At 43.4% G+C, this 19925-nt stretch overlaps 1 protein-coding gene across 1 annotated transcript in view; it reads right to left on the bottom strand.

Moving 5' to 3' along the window:
- Window positions 1-19925, bottom strand: part of Ak5 (adenylate kinase 5) — a 190611-nt gene that overhangs the window by 166215 nt on the left and 4471 nt on the right. Inside the window, exons 2-5 of the mRNA XM_021158164.3 lie at window positions 16701-16887; window positions 12022-12189; window positions 10355-10524; window positions 10155-10268 (exon numbers count right to left, since the gene is read on the bottom strand). Of these exons, the coding sequence (XP_021013823.1) occupies window positions 10155-10268; window positions 10355-10524; window positions 12022-12189; window positions 16701-16887 (639 nt within the window). The remainder of the gene's footprint in view (window positions 1-10154; window positions 10269-10354; window positions 10525-12021; window positions 12190-16700; window positions 16888-19925) is intronic.

The raw sequence follows: 19925 nt of genomic DNA, 5'->3' as shown, positions 1-19925 counted from the left end.
GCTTGTCTATGTTTCTCAATACACAGGGGCAGGGGTGGGAGTGGAGGGTGGGGGTGTACTGAGACTCAACTCTCAGAAGCCCACACCTGGGCTCACTTCACCTCTCTGCTTCTCAAGACTTTGCATAGATCCACCTGTAAACTGTCCACTCTTCACATGTGAAATACTTTCACATTGTTGGCAGAATCAACATACACTCCTGTAAGGATGTAATGGATTCAAAACAATGTCTGTCACACAGGCACTCTTCCATATGTGTTCAGTGTGATGTATCTACCACTGCTGCTAAGACACTATTACTCTTTTCCCATACCAATCAGGCAAATGGCAAACTCTGCCCTTCAGTGCTTCATAGACGTGTAAGAGAGAGGCCAGAAAGACCGGAGGCCCCACTAGGAGTCTAGGAGATAGGCCCCGCTCTTTGCCGCTGGTGGGAAAGGGCTATCGGTAGGGTCATCACTGTTAGGGGTATAGGCTGTATTGATAATGAAGCAGTTGTGTCTGTTCTTGAGGACAGCATGGAGTCATGGGTCGTGGGAGTGGTGAGCAGGCCTGGAGTGGGCTCTGCTGGTCACAGCCAACACCCAGCAGGGGGAGGGGGCATGTGGGGTGTGAGCTCCAAGGCTTTTAAAGGGTCAGACTGGAGGTAGAGAGGTGGGGCTGGGTTGGGGACAGTCACGAACTGAAGTCCTTGTCTAACAACCAACCATCACCACTGGGATCCAGGAGTGTGTTCTGGAGCCACCAAATCTCCAAGAAAACTGCTTTCTATTTTATAATATTCCAATTTTAAATTTTGGCACACTGTTTTTTGAAAATGTTGTCTGCAGCCCACACTCAGCCTGGAGGCTGTCTGTTCATAATCTCTAGGGTAAGGAAAGCCAGTGGTCTCGATTCCATATCTGTACCAAGCTGTGTTCTTGCCTGATGGTGTCACCTGCCTCTGTTTCTTTATCTGTAGAGTGCGATGAAGATGGGGGCTCAGGGAGTGCAGTGGTCAACAAAGCACATACACTATACATTATATTATAATGTATAGTGTGTATTATACACATTAAATTATACACTATATTATACATTACATATATATTATGCCACCAAATACAGAACACAAAGATAGCTATGCATGGTGACACAAACCTATAGTCTAAGCACTCAGGAGGCTGAGTCAGAAGAATCAAGAGTTCAAGGCCAGCCTGGCCTATTTGGTGAGGCCATGCCTCAAGAGAAAGCTGATGTAAGAGTACTGTAATAGTACCTAGAACAGCACAGGCAAAGAGCATGAACCGATACCTCAGAGCTGCCTGATTTGCACAGCAGAAACCGAATGTTGAGAAATTACAATCAGATGCAAACCCTAACCTACAGAGGAGTTGCCGCACACTGCTGCATGCACGTGGCTTCTCTGTCACCATTCTACCCGCTGCTCTCTTTGCTAAATCAATACATTTATAAGATATAAATAAGTTAAAGAATAAGATAAGCTTGTGCTCTTTCCTACTCCGATATAAAGGTCATATTTGTTCATCAGCCCATCCAAATCACAACACACACACACACACACACACACACACACACACACACACACACACATTCCACCACCACCAGTAGCTGATATAGGCAATGAGAATTTCACCTCTCATCTTCCATTTATCCTACTTGGGGCCCTCACATCCAAAAGCCTCCTGGCTCCTGCTTACACTTGCTACCAAGAAGAATGAAGCACCCAACCTTTTCTGGGATATCTTGCTCTCTGTCTCTCTGCCTCTCTCTGCCTCTCTCTGCATCTCTAGCTATGTCTCTGTGTCTGTCTGTCTGTGTGTCTGTGTGTCTGTCTGTCTCTGTCTGTCTCTGTCTCTCTGCCTCTCTCTGCATCTCTAACTATGTCTCTGTGTCTCTGTATCTGTCTGTCTGTCTCTGTGTCTCTGTATCTCTGTCTCTCTCTCAGCCTCCCCATTCCTGTGACATGTCCAGCCCACAGAGATGAGGAACCTGGTCTCTTTAAAAGGCTTTTCAGTGGAAATTCTCTTCTCCAGCAACTAAGGGCCTCTGATGGAGCTCTAACCAAAAATGTGAATCTTGGCCACCTACATGGTCTTAAAAACTCAACAAGGATGCATAACTAGAAGAAATGTCAGTGAGAAGTACTTTAAAACAAGATTTTTACATCTTTGACCACAGCTGTCACCCTAACCTGGGGAACCTGGTGTTCCTGAAGGCATATAAGGTCCATCATCCCAGAGACTCAGCGTCAGCCTGATTAGAAGGGACCTAGTGGGTCTTATCAAACATCCCAGCAGTAGTCAAAGGCCAGAATGTGGTTTACCTGTCTGATGTAAAACCCATTTTTCTAACCAACAGTCAAGATGGAGAACAAGAGACCCTCACTGGAACAATAAACTCATCGAAGACTTTTGCTGTTTCTTCAGAAGTGGACCCTAAGGCCCCATGCAGGTAAGTTCATCTATAAACCTGTGTCCCAAAGCTGCTGCTTCTGCTCTTGGAATTTTCCTTGTGGGATGTGACCTGATGGCACTCTGACCCTTACTTGTGCCATCCCAGGAAAAATATCATCTTAACTCCTGCAAAATCCCTCTAATGTACTTTATTCTTCCATCAAAATTTGTCTGACTCTAAGTAAATTAAATAGCATCCCCTCCATTGCTCCTGGAGAAGAAAAATCTCCACCACAGCTGGCTCTGTCACACCCAACCTCAGGCTTGAGCCAGACTCTACCAGCCCAGGCTTAAGAACATCTTCAGTGTCCCGCACACCACAGAAGTCCCTAGGAAATCAGCCAATCACAATTGTCCATGTCTAAATTGGTGTCTTCACTTGATTCTCTGCTGCTTCATGAAAGCTTATGAAAAAATCCAAATTCTCTCCTGTGGCAGCACACCTTCTGCCACCCACATCTTCTCCCTGTGGTACCACACACCCTTGCCATCCTGCCATCTTCTTCAAGAGGTAAATAAAATCCCTTCTTGCCATGCCTGCTGGTCTATATTTTTCTCGTTGTCCATTTTCTAATCACAATTTAGATGAGTGTAGCCATGGGTGGCTCCTCTGATCCATCTCATAGAATTCCTTATTTTCTCTACGTTTTTTGTCTCTGTCCATTGTCTCTATCAATGGCTAATCAAATCTATTCCTTCCAAAATTAAACAGATTCAACTTCAAATGGTTCTATATATTTCACGAGAACCAGGCTGGATGCCACTCAAAACCTGCTCACTTAGGATCAAACATTTCTACTTTTTACTTCTCCCTCTTTGAAGCACAGCCATGGCCTCCATTCTCTGGATGCTATTGGAAACAGGCTTTGTACAGTTCAGCCTTTCCCTGTGAGCCCTGAATATCTCTGCATATATGCATGTACATCACAACTGGATAGGAGCCCTTCCCCATCTCACACTTGCTCAGAAAAGCATACCCACATATTTTCAATACTTTTGTCAGGTTTCTTTCTCTCAGCTCTATAGTTGTGACTCAAGAGGACATTTAGACACAGCCTTCAGCCCCATAGCACCATCAGCCACACTTTCCTTTAGCTCCCAGGCCAGGCCACTCGGACCTTTGACTAAAACTGATTGATCCCAAGTGTGGCCCTCTTCTCATGGCACACAACAAACCCTTCCTAGGGAGGTCAGACCGGAATATAACCATGTTCATTTCAAATAAACTAATAAAGAACGTCTCCCAAACCTGAATTTGTGACTCTATCGGGGGTGAGGACAGTATTATGGGGGAGATCAAGACAGAGAGAGACCAGAAAGTGAGCAAGTCTTCCAAGAAACTTGGTCCAGAAGACATCTCCCAACAGAACTGTAGCTGTGTTCTACCCAAACACTAAAACATCAGAAGAGTATGGCCAAGCAAAATCAGCCACAACCAAATACTGGAATTGCTCTCATTTCTGTGATGGGAATTGCAACACACAAAGTGGCTCACCCTTATTGCCCAGAACCAAATACCGATCAATTTGGGGTCTTCTTATTTGCATTGCTGGAGCTAGATATTGGAATTGTGCATGTAAAGTGGGTTAACTTAATGAAATGAGGGTTCCTCCAAAATCGAAGCCCTCTGAGGTGTTTTCTTTTTTTTTGTTGCTACCATGTCATTTGTCCCCTGCAGGAGAGTTCCCTAAATACATGTCCTCTTTTCTACACTGGTACAGTGGGTGAATTCCTTCACCAATCCACCAAACATCCCAGCATAGATAGTCTATAGAATGAAGGTATATATAAATAATGATGTTTGAGAGTACCTTAAGTTTGTGGTTCTCTGTATGCATGGCCATGTGGGTGAACTCAGACTCCTGCAGGGACTATGTGAAGGAAGATTATACTGACTGGACAGTGTTTCTAAAACTCTACAGCTCAGAAGAGCGAGGCTGTCACTGCTCAGGTATAGAAATTGTGGTACTCTACCTCACCTGAAGGTGCCCACCTCACCTGAAGATTGACCACTGTGTGACATGAGTGCCTGGGGCTCAGCACCTGCACTCTCAGGAGGAGCTCTCCCAAGACCCATTTTGGAACTCTGGGCTGTTTACACCTCTGGGTTAGTTTCAAAGGATCAATTACTACTTCTTTTTTTTTCCCTTCAGGCACAGGAAGGGGGAGGAGGAAGATGGAACCAGGATGTACTAATTAGTGGGCTTCCAAAGGCTTCCTGCCCAGCAGTGTTGAATGTTCCTGGACTGCAGCTTCCAGAGCTCGGCAGTGGTTTCCAGTCATTTGTAGAAGCACAAGATCTTCAAACAGAGGCTTAAGGCCAAACTCAGAAGGCCAGCTCAAAGGGGGCACTGTTGTGGGCAGCCTTAAGACCTCAAGGATGCCTCTGATGGTTTAATCGGTCAGTTTGAAAAATAAACTGCAGTAGGAATAGAGTCTTTGCCTTCACAGCCTCTGACAGAAGGAGAGAAGCACTGGCCTTCCCTGCTATAAATCAGAGGGGGGTTGTTTTTGACAGACCCATTAGTAATCATCACACTCTTCTAGAAAAGCCCAGGAGCGAAGGCTGAGCGGAGAACTTCAGAGAGTGATTCTGGTCTCACCCCATCCTGTGAGGTACTGTCATCTCGTTCTTCAAAGGAGACCATGGGGATCTCAGGGAGTCTGCACATTAATCAGGAGCACACAGACCTACAAAGGCAACACTCGCTGACCACCCCGCTGGTTCACCGGAAGGTCTGAGAAATGATTCAAAATTACTTCCTATGTGGTTACTTAAATTGTTCCTTTGTATGGTATCCAAAGCCCTAGTATTTTGTTTTCCACCCAGAGATTCATTCTTTGTGTAATCGAACCCTCTGAAGCAAAGGAGCATAGTGAGTTGATGAGGCATGTGTGAGGGTCGGCAGAAAGGGAGAAGGAAGCAGGCCTTCAGAATAAATGAATAAACTCTGCCTCAAAGAACACGAAAGAGAAGCCTGTGCCAGAGACAAACCACAAACACACAGGAATTCTATCAAGGCCAGCCAAACATGGAGAAGAATAGGTTACAAATGGGAAATTTGTCCATAATGCTAAAAGCTGCAAAGGAACATAGCTAACATAACGGCACAAGGTTTTTATATGGAAAACTAGAAAACAGTATTTAACAACTCATAACTAGGTCCACTACACATAGCAACATGCCAATGGCCACTTGTGTTGGTCAGTTCTGTCAGCCTGACACAATCTAGAGTCCCTAGGGAAGACGTTCTCATCGAAGGACTGCGTAGGTCAGTTTGGTCTGTGGGCATGCTTGTGAGGGGTTTTTCTTTACTGGCTTAATTAAAAGGGAAGAGCAGACCTGGATGTGGGCAGGGCTATTTCATGGCCCTTGGTCTGTATGGAAATGGAAGAAAAACAAAAACAAAATCCAGCCAAACAAGTAGGCATGCACGTATTTATTCTGTCTTTGCAGGCAGATGCTCTATAACTAGTGGAGTTCCTGTCTTGACTGTGACTTGGAACTGTAAGCTGAAGCTGCTTTTTGTTAGGGTATTTCACCCCAACACAGAAACTAAGATACATGGATAGGAAGGCATGGCATTTCTAAAAAGTAACCTGCACACCTATCTCTAAAAAAAAAAAAACTATATTGGAAATTAAAACCAGGACGATGCTATCTTTATAAAGAGCTAAATATGGAGACTAGCCCACTTGGAAAAGCAGGTGGGACATAGCCATCAGCTTTGTGTCACTCCAAGGGACTGCCTGATGGACAGGCAAGTATCAATAGAAAGGTATCATTTGGCTTATGGTTCTTGAAGGCAAAGTCTAAGATTGAGTGGATGCACTGGTTTGGGCCTCTGGCAAGGGGGGGGGCATATCCTTATGGGAGCATGTCAGGATGAGTGTTCATATCACAGCCAGGAGGAGAGGGAACCAGCAGGGTCCTCACCATCCCTGTGAGACCTTGCCACCAAGTATGAAGATCTCCCATAAAGCCCCACCCCTCAAAGTTTTGCAAAACCTTCCAATTCTGAGACCAGAATCTTACCTAGACCTGTGGAGGACATTACCCACATCCAAATGATAGCAAGAGGGTGATGCACTTCCATGATCAGAACATTATTTAGAATTTTTTTCTAAGAAAACTACAATGTTAGAAATGTATCATCAAACAAAACAACTAAATAGAAGAAGCACGAGCAGATCTATGTCTACAATCAATAAAGAAAGACCCATGTCTACACATCAATGAAGATCCATGTCTACACATCAATGAAGACCCATGTCTACACATCAATGAAGACCCATGTCCACACATCAATAAAGACCCATGTCCACACATCAATAAAGACCCATGTCTACACACCAGTAAAGACCCATGTCTACACATCAATGAAGCCCCATGTCCACACATCAATAAAGACCCATGTCTACACATCAATGAAGACCCATGTCTACACATCAATGAAGACCCATGTCTACACATCAATAAAAATTCATGTCCACACACCAGTAAAGACCCATATCCACACATCAATGAAGACCCATGTCCACACATCAATGAAGACCCATGTCTAAACATCAAAAAAATTGTTTCAAAGGGGAAAATGGCCCAAGGTGAACTGAAGCCTGTTTCCACCCTCTTCTACACTGGTAAAGAGCAGGAAGACTTCAGAGGCTCAAGCCTCAGAAGACAGTAATGACAATCAGTGGGCTCTGCTGATGCGAGTGTGGGACCGGAAACTGTTCCCGTGCTGGGTGCCCTGGGATCCACCCACAGGGGTTACTTACCAACTGCACATGGTTCCGTGACTTCAGCACATCCTCAGATTGCTCCCCTCTTACGGGAGGCTTTATTTTACCTGCCTAGTCTAGTTCTTTAGTAGAGAGAGGGAAGAGAAATTGACTTTAAGGTTCTAGTTAGCAGAGTATGAGAAGCAAAGCCAGACCTGGTGCAGAGAACTGTCCATGCACCTGGATGCTGAGCTTTGGAAAGGTGCGATCGAGTGGTGGTGGGCTGTGTGTGGGAGGAAGGAAGCACGCCCACTTCTGCCTGGTCAGGGAGGCAAGTTGGTAAAAGCTGAAAACTTCCCACAGTCAGGAAGTTGTTGCAGATCCCTGTCTGCCCCTGTGGACCACACTTACCAGTTTTCTCCATGGAGATAGCATGGCCAAATTCTCAACACCAGTGAGCACAGGGGCTGGTGTGAACAGCACCAGTGAGCTCAAGGGCTGGGTGTCATTTTCTGACCTTTCTTATTTTCCCAACAGACCAGCTAGAACTTGCATGTGATGACAACCCTCATTTCAAGCACACAGTTGATAATGGTAGCATCCTACATGGGAGAATAATACCAGGGAGGGAGCCATGGTCCCTTCAAGGAGAAAAGCTGCCTGACCAATTTCAGTGTTGGTATTTCCTTAAGGGGAAGAGGAAAATATCACTCTTCTTTGTTCTATTAGCCAGACAGGTTATTGGGTGTTTTTTATCAAAATGGCACCATCTATGGCTGCCATCAGAAATACAGCCCTTCTTACATCTTAGATCTGTGTTGTGAAAAACTTGAGGGAAATGGAATGGCCTTTGTATGTTCTTGTTTCAGTGTGTGTGTGTGTGTGTGTGTGTCCACTAAAAGGAGCTGAATTAAATAAATCAAAATTTAAAGATAGTAAAGAAAAACATGAAGTGTAGCTTACTAAAAACATACAGGTCTTTGTTACCAGCACAGAGCTATTAGAATTTCTTAATTGATGGGCATGTCTTTCTTTCTTCCTAAGAACCTCTCCGAAGGCAATGTGTCTGTACTGATGAGGTGACCATGAAAAAGGCCTCAGGTAGACTCAGGACAGAGAGCGGTGGCAATTTTTAGCCCTACCCCAAGATACCCAGGGAGGAGAGGGAGGTTTGAGATAAGGCTATCAAAACTTTCTTGTAATCTCTGGGACTCATAGATTTGGTGCACACAGTGGGAAGCTCTGTTCTTTCCTGGCAGTCCTTACTTTATGCCTTTCTGTTCCTATGTGGCATCCTTTATACACATACCAGCATATGTAAGCCACGTACTTTCCTGGGTGCTTTCAGTCTTTCCAGTAACTTACAAAGCTAATGAAGGGCAACATGAGAATCCCATTTTTTTTTTTAAAAAGACATTCACTCTTAAGTTCAGGGAGTTGCTGGGATTTGAGTTGGCATATTAGATGAGAGCAGCTGGTGTGTGTTTGTGTGGGTGTGGGTGTGGGTGTTCTACTAACTTTGGATGCTTAATGATTAAGCAGAATTAAATTTCTGGATGCCCAGTTAGTGATGTAGAACTGATGTGGAAACCCTTGCACATTTGAAGTCAGAGGTACAAAATGAGAAAGATACACTGCAGTAGCCTCTTTTACACATGGTGAGGAGGGTGGGGTGGGACCAACCCTGACATCTTACATAAACCTTCCCACTTTGCCTCTGCATCCACTGAACTCCTGCAGCAACCGTTGCAGCATCAACTTCAGTCGTCATGGCTGGGAACCTCTAGGATGCTAATTAAGCTTAGGAAGATAGTGTGTTTTATCCGGTGTGGCAGGGGACAAGTAGACTCATCTGTGTAGACACTGCTGTAAGGATCTGCTTGCTCGGTTCCCAAAGCCAGCACCCTGACTCTTGGAACATCCCAAGTGTGAGTGAGGAGGAAGATGGGTAAGTCTCCTCTCCAAGAGAGCTGCATGTGGCTCCCTGTATGGGAGGAGCCATGTCTACACGTCCCCCTTTCCCTCTAACTGAAACGCATATTCTGGAAGAATGGTTCCGGGAGTCTGAGCAATGAAAATACCACTCTGGCTTACGAGTCTTTTCAAAGATTAGAAGACGCAGTAGTTCAATTTTTGTGTTCATTTAGAATGAGCACAGTAGATGCTAAGAAAGTGTGATTTACTCCATATGAGTACACTTGAGCTGAACAGCATCTTAACATAGGAAGCCCAGCGCTTCCTGACCCAGCGAAGAGGCCTTGAGCCGACAAGGATGATGGCGTAGGGTGATCCCAGGTTCATCCTTGGACACTACTGACTGAGACTTATTTTAAAGAAATTAAACATTAAAAGGCATCTTATAGCAAGTATTTGAAATAAAGTTTATAAAGAACTACACTTTTAAATAAAATTAATGAATTCTATTATCAATTTTATGAGGGCTTTTTATTTTGTTTTGTTTTTTGGCAGATGGTGTTCAATTTTTTAAAGATTTGCCAAGGAAAAAAACCTTTTGCCAACACACACGGATGGATTTGCCCATTTCAGACCAGAATTCAGAAATGTTGCCAAGGAATCATTGTTTGTCCTTGTTGTTGTTTAATCCCAAAAATTTAAGTGAAAAGTGAGACATTATTTTTTTAATCAATTAATAGTAATAAGGCTAGGCTATCCCTAAGGTAGAAAGCTTGCCTAACATATGTGGGGTTCTTGTTCTGTACACACACACACACACACACACACACACACGGATACACACACATACATACTCACATAGATAGATAGATAGATAGATAGACAGACAGACAGACAGACAGACAGACAGACAGACAGACAGACAGATAGATAGATAGATAGATAGACAGACAGACAGACAGACAGACAGACAGACAGACAGATAGATAGATAGATAGATAGATAGATAAAGGAGAGCAGACAGAAGAGAGAAGCTAAAACCATGCTAGGAGATATTCTTACCTGGTCCTCAAAAGACAGAGCCTGGGCAACATCCCTTGGGAATCCGTCAATCACAATGCCTTCTTCATCGGGTATTTGCATCAATTTTTGTTTTATCTCCGTAATTGTTGTCTCCTTTAATACAAAGATGAAAATCTACAGTGTACTCCACGCAGGAGCTATTATGTTTTGCACGAGAGAAGGCAGTCATGCAGTCGTACCTGTGGGGCCAGCTCCCCGTTGGTGATTATCTTGGCGATCAGACTCCATTTTCTGTTGCTGCTGGCACTGTGGATTTTCTTCCTCAATAATTCTCCCACTGAGATGTACTGGAATCCATACCGCTCTGCAATTTTCAAACTCTGAGTACCCTTTCCACTTCCTGGACCACCTGGCATTCAAAATAGGCAAACCCATGACTTTATAGGAAGAGACACTCATCCATGACAGCTACTATTCTCCTGGGAGACCACAACGTGGGACAAAGACTTCTGTGCACTCAGAGGCCTTCCCATGATTGCATAGATTTTTGAGAAACTTAGAATTTGCAAGTAAGCAACATACACACTTTGTGTGGCTAAGGAGATGGCTGAGTCAGCCAAGTGCCTGCTATACAGGGTCTGAGTCCCAGACCCCATGTAAAGAGCTGGGCACAGTGTTGCATAGTCTCAGGGCTAGGGAGGTGGAGACAGCAAGATCTCTGGGATTACTCTCCAGCCAGCCTAGCCTATTTGGTGAGCTATGAGCCAGTGAGCGACTCTGTCTCAAACATCAAGGGGGCAGCTTCTAGGGAATGGCACCTGAGATTGAGCTCTGTCCTCCGCACACACGCACACTCATCTGTGTACACATCTGTGCTTCCATACACAGCACACACTCACAGATACCACACAAACACACATGCACAGTCATCTGTGTACACATATGTGCTTCCATACACAGCATACACTCACAGATACCACACAAACACACATGCACAGTCATCTGTGTACACACACACACCCTTCCATACACAGCACACATGCACAGATACCACACAAACACACACACACACAGAGTCATCTGTGTACACACACACACACTTCCATACACAGCACACACTCACAGATACCACACACAAACACACACACACAGATACCACATGAACACACATGCACTCATCTGTGTACACACACATGCTCACATACACAGCAGAAACACACACTAAACCACACACACATATGCATAATCATCTGTGTACACATACCACATGCTCTCAAACACAGCACACACAAACTTAAAGAAAATGCTTTCCTCGTCTAAACTACTTAAAACATGTTTAGTATCTATTCTTGTGAGACAGAACCGGGCTTATATTTTTGTATTCAGCACAGGATTCCCAGTGCTTTTATCTTTGCTTTTGCAGAGTGGCCACAGGTTACTGGGAACATATCTTACTGAAGGCACTACATTGCACTCATATGAATACCTCCAATTCATTATTATTTCTTTTCCTTCTGTGGTTACTAGGGGAAAAATTCTTATTTCCCAATTAAAGAGAATATAATCCTCATTTTAAAAATATCTAGTTGGCTCACTGCATTAAAGTTTAAACAAAGAAAACAGCAGATTCATAAAATCTTGGAGATATTGTTTGCAGGTCATCATAGAGAAGTATTGTGATGTTTTAATGGGGATTTAAGGATATGAAATAAGTGTTAAATAGAATTCTGATTCTGCTTTATTGAAAAGTGTTCTCAACTATTTCCATTTGCCATCCCTGGAAGTTTCTGCTTGTTTGTTATTCCCTCAACTCAACACTTGCAGATATGCCATCTAATATTGTTTCTGAAACATAAATTTCAAACAAAGTTAGCAATCATGGAGAACCATGATGCTGATATCATACCTATGACAAGAATGATTTTGGGCCGAGGTCTAGTCGGGTCAAAAACCTCATATTCTTCTATCAGCTCTGCCGTCTCTGACAGGTCCGTGTCACTCTCTATGGAAAACTGGTGGATTGGAGGGAGCCGGTCATACCGCCGATACGGAAAGTTTGAATTTTCAGGCATGACTGCAAAAGAGTAGGGTAATTTTGAAAAGGAGAAAAAATAAGCAGAGGGAAGCACTTTTTCACAGTTGACCAGTTAGTACAGGAAATTATATCAACTAGCCAGTCTCTGAACGAAGGCTTCCTTAGTGGTCAGTAACTCAGACTTTCAGAGCCACATTGTCTCATGCTCAACACCCATGGTAGCATGGATATGGTCCTAGACAATACAAAAGTGAATGAGGGGCCAGTGTTCTAGTAAAACTTTATTGATACAGATGGATGGCCGGACTGAGCCACCTGCATTGAGAAGGAGTAACCTTCGCCAGCATGGCTTCATTTTCCTCTGCAAGGCCTCTGCAAGACCATTCTGGAATCTGAGAATATAACCTTACCCAGCTACCCAGGGATTCAGTGTCTATGTGGAATATACTCTATTTGCTCTATAAATAGAACTATTCCCTTACTCTGGGGGGGGTGTCCTGTAGAATGTGTAGTGGCATAAACTCTACAAATAGAATGTGCCCTTACTCTGAGGGTCCAGTAGAGTGTTTACTGGCATAAAGATCCAACATGTAACTTGTAGTACCTTTTGACATTATAGTCTAAATTCCCAATGTCTAGTTCTGTGGTGGTTTGAATGAGAATGGCCCTCAGAGACTCATCTATGTGCATACTTAGTTCTGGGTTGATGGACTGTTTGGGAAGGATTAAGTAAGAAGTGTGGTCTTGTTGGAAGAGTGTGTCATAGACTTGAGCTTTGAAGTTGCAAAAGCCCATGCCACATCCAGTGTCTCTTTCTCTCCCTCCTGCTCCCTGGGAATCAGGATGTAAAGCTCTCAGCTACTGATTCAGCACCATGCCTGCCTGTCTGCCACCACACACTCACTACCATAATAAAGAACTAGTCCTCAGAAACTGTAAGCAAGCCCCTCAGTTAAATGACTAAATGCTTTCGTTTGTGAGAATTGCCTTGGTTTTGGAGTTGTTTTGCTAGCAATAGAACAATAACTAAGATGAATATCTTTGACTTTGTTGTCTTACAATGTAAATGTGAAGATTTAACATTTAAGATTTAGGTTTATATTGGCAACAAACATTTGACCTTTAGTTCCAGGTGTGTGTGTGTGTGTGTGTGTGTGTGTGTGTGTGTGTGTGTGTGTGTGTGTGTTTGGGGGTGTGATTTTAGTAGGAGGCTAAGCTTTAACTGTCTCCTCCGTTCTAGTCATTCTAGAACATATGTGTTCTAATCTGACAGCCACATGTCCACAAGGTGGAAAGGCTATGGTTCAAGTCTCTCTTGGTAAACCTGATATTCAGAAGGCCAAGGATATCAAGGAGATAAATGCTTTTGGGCTGGAGTGATAAGAAAGGATTTGGGAAGAGAAAGATTCAGAAGTTAGAACAATCACAAGTAATGGAACATAGGCAGTGGATCCTATTTGGCACTCTCAACATTCAACTGAAGAGTGGAAATAGAAACCAGAAGTCAGACCTGGCAAGCCTCAGATAGATGGATAGACGGACGGTTTCTGCCATTGTCAGTTTATAGTTTATGATTTCTTTTTCATCATAGGTGTTGTTATGTCACCAGGAAGGCAGAGAACCCTAACTTGCAAACAAACTCCGCAGGAGGGAGACAGGCAGCTACCTGGCCTTCCATGAGGGCTCTCAATGGTTGACCAAGCCTCTAGGCACAGCACACGCTTCATCTCCGAAAATGCTCATCAGTTGGGACTCCCCGTTATCTTGATACAACACATGGGATCATCTGACCTCTGGTTTACTAGACTCTGTCTGTAGTACAGGAGTCCTCAGATGGCAGCAGGCAGTCTTTAGGAAGTGTGGGGAAAGGCTGTCTCAGGAAAGGCACTGACTATAGTAACCTGCGTTCCCTTAAAGATGCAATAATGTAAAGATCTGCCTGCCAATTGTTTGCCATTGCTTTATGGTATTTTCATCTACGTGATTCACTTAGATGATGAAATATTTCATGTCACAGAATAATTTGTCAAGGTAACTGTATGTTTGTCTACCATTGTCAATATGTTTGCAAAAATTATGAATCATTCTATTTCTAGAAATCTTTAAGTTTATGGGGGCAGTTAGAAATATCCTTGAATGCAACAATCTATTCCACCAAGTACAGTTTACATCTAGGGAGGGGCAGAGCTACAACTCAGTTGCTTGGGTGCTTTTCTCTCTTGCACGAAGTCCTGAATCCAAACCCCCAGCATTTTAAAACAAAACAAAAATACAAAGGATAAAAGCACAAATCACTTTATAAAATAAAAATTTGTAATTACAAAATAAATGAATTTGGAAAACATATTTTGTATCTCCCTAGCATATATTCCAGGTACAGGACAGCAAAGCGTAGTAATGTTTTCTTGAGCGCAGTCCATAGAGAGGGTTGTCTAATGATTAACAAAAAGATAATTAGCAGCTGCATCACTCCTGTGTGCACAAGGAAAGATGCTTCTCTCTCTGGAGATGTCTTTGAGGGAATGATATCTCTACTTTCCTCTTCTCCAGCTTCTTAAATATGAGCACACCATGATTTTTTTTCCCACACTATATTCAAATGAAATCTAACTGGGGTCATACCTGATGCGGCCACACACACCAAGAGTCATTTCCTCCTTTTATTTACTGCAAAGGAAGTTTGTTTCGACCTCCTGGTGTGGCTGAAACTTTTGTGAGGCAGTATTTTTAAATTTTATTTTATTTTACTATTTCTTTATGTGTGTATGTGTGTGTCGGGAGTCAGGTGGTAGGCACATGTAAGTGCAGGTGCCTGTGGAGGCCAGAAGGGGGCAGTAGAACCCCTGAAGATGGAAATCTAGGCACTGGTGAGCAGCCAGTTAAGAGTGCTAGGAGCTGAAGCTAGGTCCTCTGGAAGAGTAGGCAGCAGTCTCAATCACTGAGCCATTTTTTTTCCAACCTTGTTCAACAATTTTTGAACATAATTTAAATTTTGAAAATATACTTGTCTTGGCCACTGCAAAAGAATTAGTTTACCTTCCCCTGATTGAGCTAATTCTGTATTTACAGACTATTATACTCATAATGTCATTCCATGGAGAAGGCTGAATAGCCCATGGTTTTTGACAAACACACACTTGAAAATGAGATTGGATGCAAAAGAACACATACGGTATGCCCTCACTGATAAGTGGGTATTAGCCCAAAAGCTCCAAATAACCAAAATACAATTCACAGACCACATGAAGCTCAAGAAGAAGGAAGACCAAAGTGTGGGTGCTTTGGTCCTTCTTAGAAGGAGAACAAAATACTCACAGGAGCAAATATGGAGATAAAGTATGGAGCAGACACTGAAGGAAAGGCCATCCAGTGACTGTCCCACCTGGGGATCCATCCCATATACAGTTACCAAACCCAGACACTATTGTGGATGCCAAGAAGTGTATGCTGAAAGGAGCCTGATATGGCTGTCATCTGACAGGCCCTGTCGGAGCCTTACAAATACAGAGGTGGATGCTTGCAGCCAACAATTGGACTGAGCGCGGGGTCCCCAGTAGAGGAGTTAGAGAAGGGACTGAAGGAGCTGTAAGGGTTTACAATCCATAACAACAATATCAACCAACCAGACCCCCTAGAACTCCCAGGGACCAAACCACCAACCAAGGAGTACACATGGCTCCAGCTGCATATGTAGCAGAGGATGGCCTTGTCATGCATCAATGGAAGGAGAGGCCCTTGGTCCTATGAAGGCTCGATAGATGCCCCAGTGTGGGTGGATCGAGGGCGGGGAGGTGGGAGTGGGTAGGTGGGTGGAGGAACATCCTCTTAGAAGCAGGGGGAGTGAGGATATGATAGGGTGTTACGGGAGGAGGGAAGGAAACCTGGAAAGGGGATATTTGAAATGTAAATAAAGAAAATATCCAATAAAAAAAAAAGAAGAAAAGAAAATGAGATTGGAAAACTGTGAATCTGCTCCACACACCACAGCTTCCACTTCTCAACTGTTCCTGACACAGTCAACCAGTTTATTTTTGTGTCTTTGACTCAAATGATACATCCATTATATTCAATGGTCGCTTAGTGAATCTTTATTAAATGAACCCTGATAAACCATCCATGCACTTATGAAAACACACTAATATGTACTCTGTACTTGGAAGCAGTATTAGCAAGCCAAGACTCTGACTAATATAAAAGTGTTGAGTTGTTCCATAATAACTACTAATTTTATCTGCATTCAACTTGTGTACTTGGGAAAAGCCTATTTGCAATGTTAAAAATACAACCATCATTCTTAAATGTAATTTATGTTGCAAAATAATGAGTTTAGCAATATAAACTTTTATTACATTTACAGAAAATCACCAGACAATGGTGTGTTGCTTTCTTCCTCTTATCGAGGGTGATTAGAAGTAGTAGCAGGAAAAGATAAATCCTCCCCCACACACTTATAAACCTAATCATGAAAAAGCACTCTCTCCAGTCTGCATGGTGTATTTTAAAGAGATTTGCTCTCCCGTGAGATGCCCATCATCCTGCACACACATTACCATTTCGGAGGAAGGATCTCCGTGATTGTCCTCCATTTAGGGGCGGTAACGTCTTCTTTTCCTGGCTGACGAATGTGTCCCACTTCACCTTGTCACAGCCTCCGAGCTCCTTGACTTTCTGTAAACAAGTTTCCAAGTACTCTATGGGGTCTTCTGGCTTGGAACACATCAGGCCATTGAGCAGGCTCTGAAATACATATGTAAAAAAGTGAAAATGAAATTTATTTTGACACCATGTCCTAGTTTGCTTTCCATTGATATGATAAAATTCAAGACCTCTCTGTAGAGAGGAAAGGGTTTCTTTGGCTTATACTCCCACATCATGGAGGGACACTGGGGCAGGAACTCAAGCAGGAGCCCGGAGGCAGGCACTGGAGCAAGAAGCTATAGAAAAATGTCATGCTGGCTTGCCCTCATGGCTAGTTCATCTGGCTTTCTAATATAATCTGGGATCACCTGCTCAGGGGTGGCACCATCCCCCAGTGAGCTGAGCTCTCCCACATTGGTTATTAATGAAGACAATGCCTCACAGATTTCTCTTCCCAGATGGCCCTAGCTTGCACCAAGCTGACACACCCACCAGCACCCAGGATCTTTGTTACAATGCTGTTATGCCTTTGCTCTAAATTCACCCCTTTTCGTTGTTTTCTTTTCATTATACAGAGCAATAGACCTCGTAATGGTGTTTGCATAGCTGCATGCATCTCACTGTACTCTGCTCATGTTCACGACCCGTAACGTGCTCTTGTTTCCCCTCCCCCTGGTCCCTCTTACCCCTGAAATTACTCCACTTTCATGCCATATATATTCTTGTGTATAGTTAAGTCTAGATTCCATCCACAAGACAAGATACTGGTTGCTCCCCCATGCCCTCTCCCCTGTAGCCTCCGTCCACCTCCCAACCAGCACCCTTCTGTTTTGATGCCATTTACTTGTCTAAGGCTAGATTTTTACATGAGCGAAAGCCTGTGATATTTGTCCTTTTGGTCTGCTCATTTGGCTTAACACAATTTCCACTTCCAATCGCATCTCCTAATGTCCCTGAAAGTGGCAGAATTTTGTTCTTCTGAATAACTGGCTAAAACTCCATTGTGTATAAGTATCACATGTTTAAAATTCCATCCATCTGTTGATCAGTGTCAGTCCTGGATGCCGTTAGCTGTCAGTTTGACACAGTCCAGAGCCATCTGAGTGAGTCCCCATTGGAGGATTACCTAGATCAGATTATCCTGAGGCCGTGTTAGTGGGATTATTAGTGGGATTTCTCAAGAGATGATTGATGTCGGAGACCACACCACTGTGGGCAGAACCATCCCCTAGGCAGGTAAGCCTGGGATGTATAGGAAAGCTAGATGAGTAGAAACCAGAGAGAGTGAGTCAGGAAGCAGCATTCGTCCATGCCATTTGCTCTGTTTATCGTCTAAGCTGAGTATGTATCTTGGCTATAGTGAATAGTGCCACAATGAACATGGATGTATGGGTATTTGTGTGGTAGGCTTAGATTCCTTTGAGTGCCTATGAGTAGTCTGAAGTTATATGGTAGGTATATTTTTAATATTTTAAAAATATTAAAACATTTGAGACAGGGTCCCACACAACCTAATGTGGCTTTGAACTTGCCACACAGTCGAGGGTGATCTTGAACGTCTAATTCTCACAACTGCCTCATTTGTGATGGATTCCACGTGTTCATCACTACATCTGGTTCGTGCAGTGCCCAGGCTTTAACCTAGGGTCTTCTGCATTTAGGGCAGGAACTAGCTCTTCAGCCCACTTTGAGCCAACTCCATACTGATTTCATCAGTGCCTCCATCCCCACAAGAAGCACTTAAGGAACTTCCCCCCCAGTCTCTGCATTTTTTTCTAGCATTTGCTCCATTTCTTTGCAACCGCTTTTCTGGCCAGGGGAGGTGAAGTCTCAGTGGTTAAGATTTGCTTCAGCGTCTCCTCCCCCACCCCCAGTTTGGATTTCTCTTGTGAACGGTATACTTGATTTCTTCTGTCCGTGTACTGATGGAATGATTTGCTTTGATGTGCTTAATTTTACCATCGTTCATATGTTGTACATGTTAACCCTTTGTCAGGTAGAAAGCTGGTACATGTTTTTCTCCATTCTGTATGCTGTACTTCCCCTCTGTTATTTCCTTTGTCTTACAAACACTTCTGAAGTTCAGCTCTTGCTATAACGCTGGAACTACTGGCCTTTGTTTGTTTTGTTGTTGTTTGCTTGCTTGCTTATGCCTGGCTCTTGATGTGTCTTCCCTGGTTTCCTCTAGTTGTTCCAGGGTTTCCGGTCTATATTATATAACGACTTTCATCCACTTTGAATCAATTTTTTTTACAAGGTGAGAGTTTCATTCTGCACATAAATACCCAGTGCCACTTGTTAAGGAGGCTGTCCGTCTGTCTGTCTGTTCTCTAGTGTTCGTTTCAGCATCTTTGTCAAAAGTTGGGAGTCTGTAGCTTCGTGCATTTTTTTTCCAGACTCTTTCTTCTGTTCCATTGGTCTACACATCTGGCTCTATGCCTTTATCATGCTGGTTTTGTTACTATGGCTGTTTAGTATAATTTTAACCAACCAGGCACAGTGGTCCCCAGCAGTCCTCTCTCTGTTCTTGCATTTCATGTACAGCTTGGATCGAAACTGTGATTTAATTGAGGATTTAAGGTAACCCCTAACGTTGTAGCCAGTTAATTGTGTTTTCTTTGGGTTTGTTTTTTTTTTTTGGGTTTTGTTTTTTGTTTGTTTGTTTGTTTGTTTGTTTGTTTGTTTTATGACAGGGTCTTGCAATGTAGCCTTGGCTAGCCTAGAACTCATTATGTAGACCAGGCTGGTCTCAAACCTATGGAGATCCATCTGCCTCTGCCTCCTGAGTACTGGGATTGAAGGCTCGAGCCATCACGCTGAGCACAAATGAGAATTCAGCTCAGTATCCTCTGCCTTTAAAATAGCAAGACAAATGTGTGTTTTAATACAGAAAAGTACCATCAAAGCAAGACTAAGTGTGTCGTGGGATGCCCTTCCTATTATCAGAAAGCCTCTGCTGAAAGCCTAGGCTGGCCTATGGTCCCTTTCTCTTGCATTCCTGTGGGACTCAGGATGACCACATGATTGACAGGAAGAAACACCATGCCTGTTGTTTATCCTGGAATATTATTTATGTGCTCTCTTCCTCCCTGGTGTGTAGTGCATACATGTATAGTACATACATGTTGGCTTTTTAG

This window comes from Mus caroli, unplaced genomic scaffold (assembly GCF_978045245.1).
Source record: "Mus caroli unplaced genomic scaffold, Mus_caroli_1 scaffold_3, whole genome shotgun sequence".
NCBI classification, from domain to species: Eukaryota; Metazoa; Chordata; class Mammalia; order Rodentia; family Muridae; genus Mus; species Mus caroli.
This window is presented reverse-complemented; position numbering and strand designations above follow the sequence as displayed.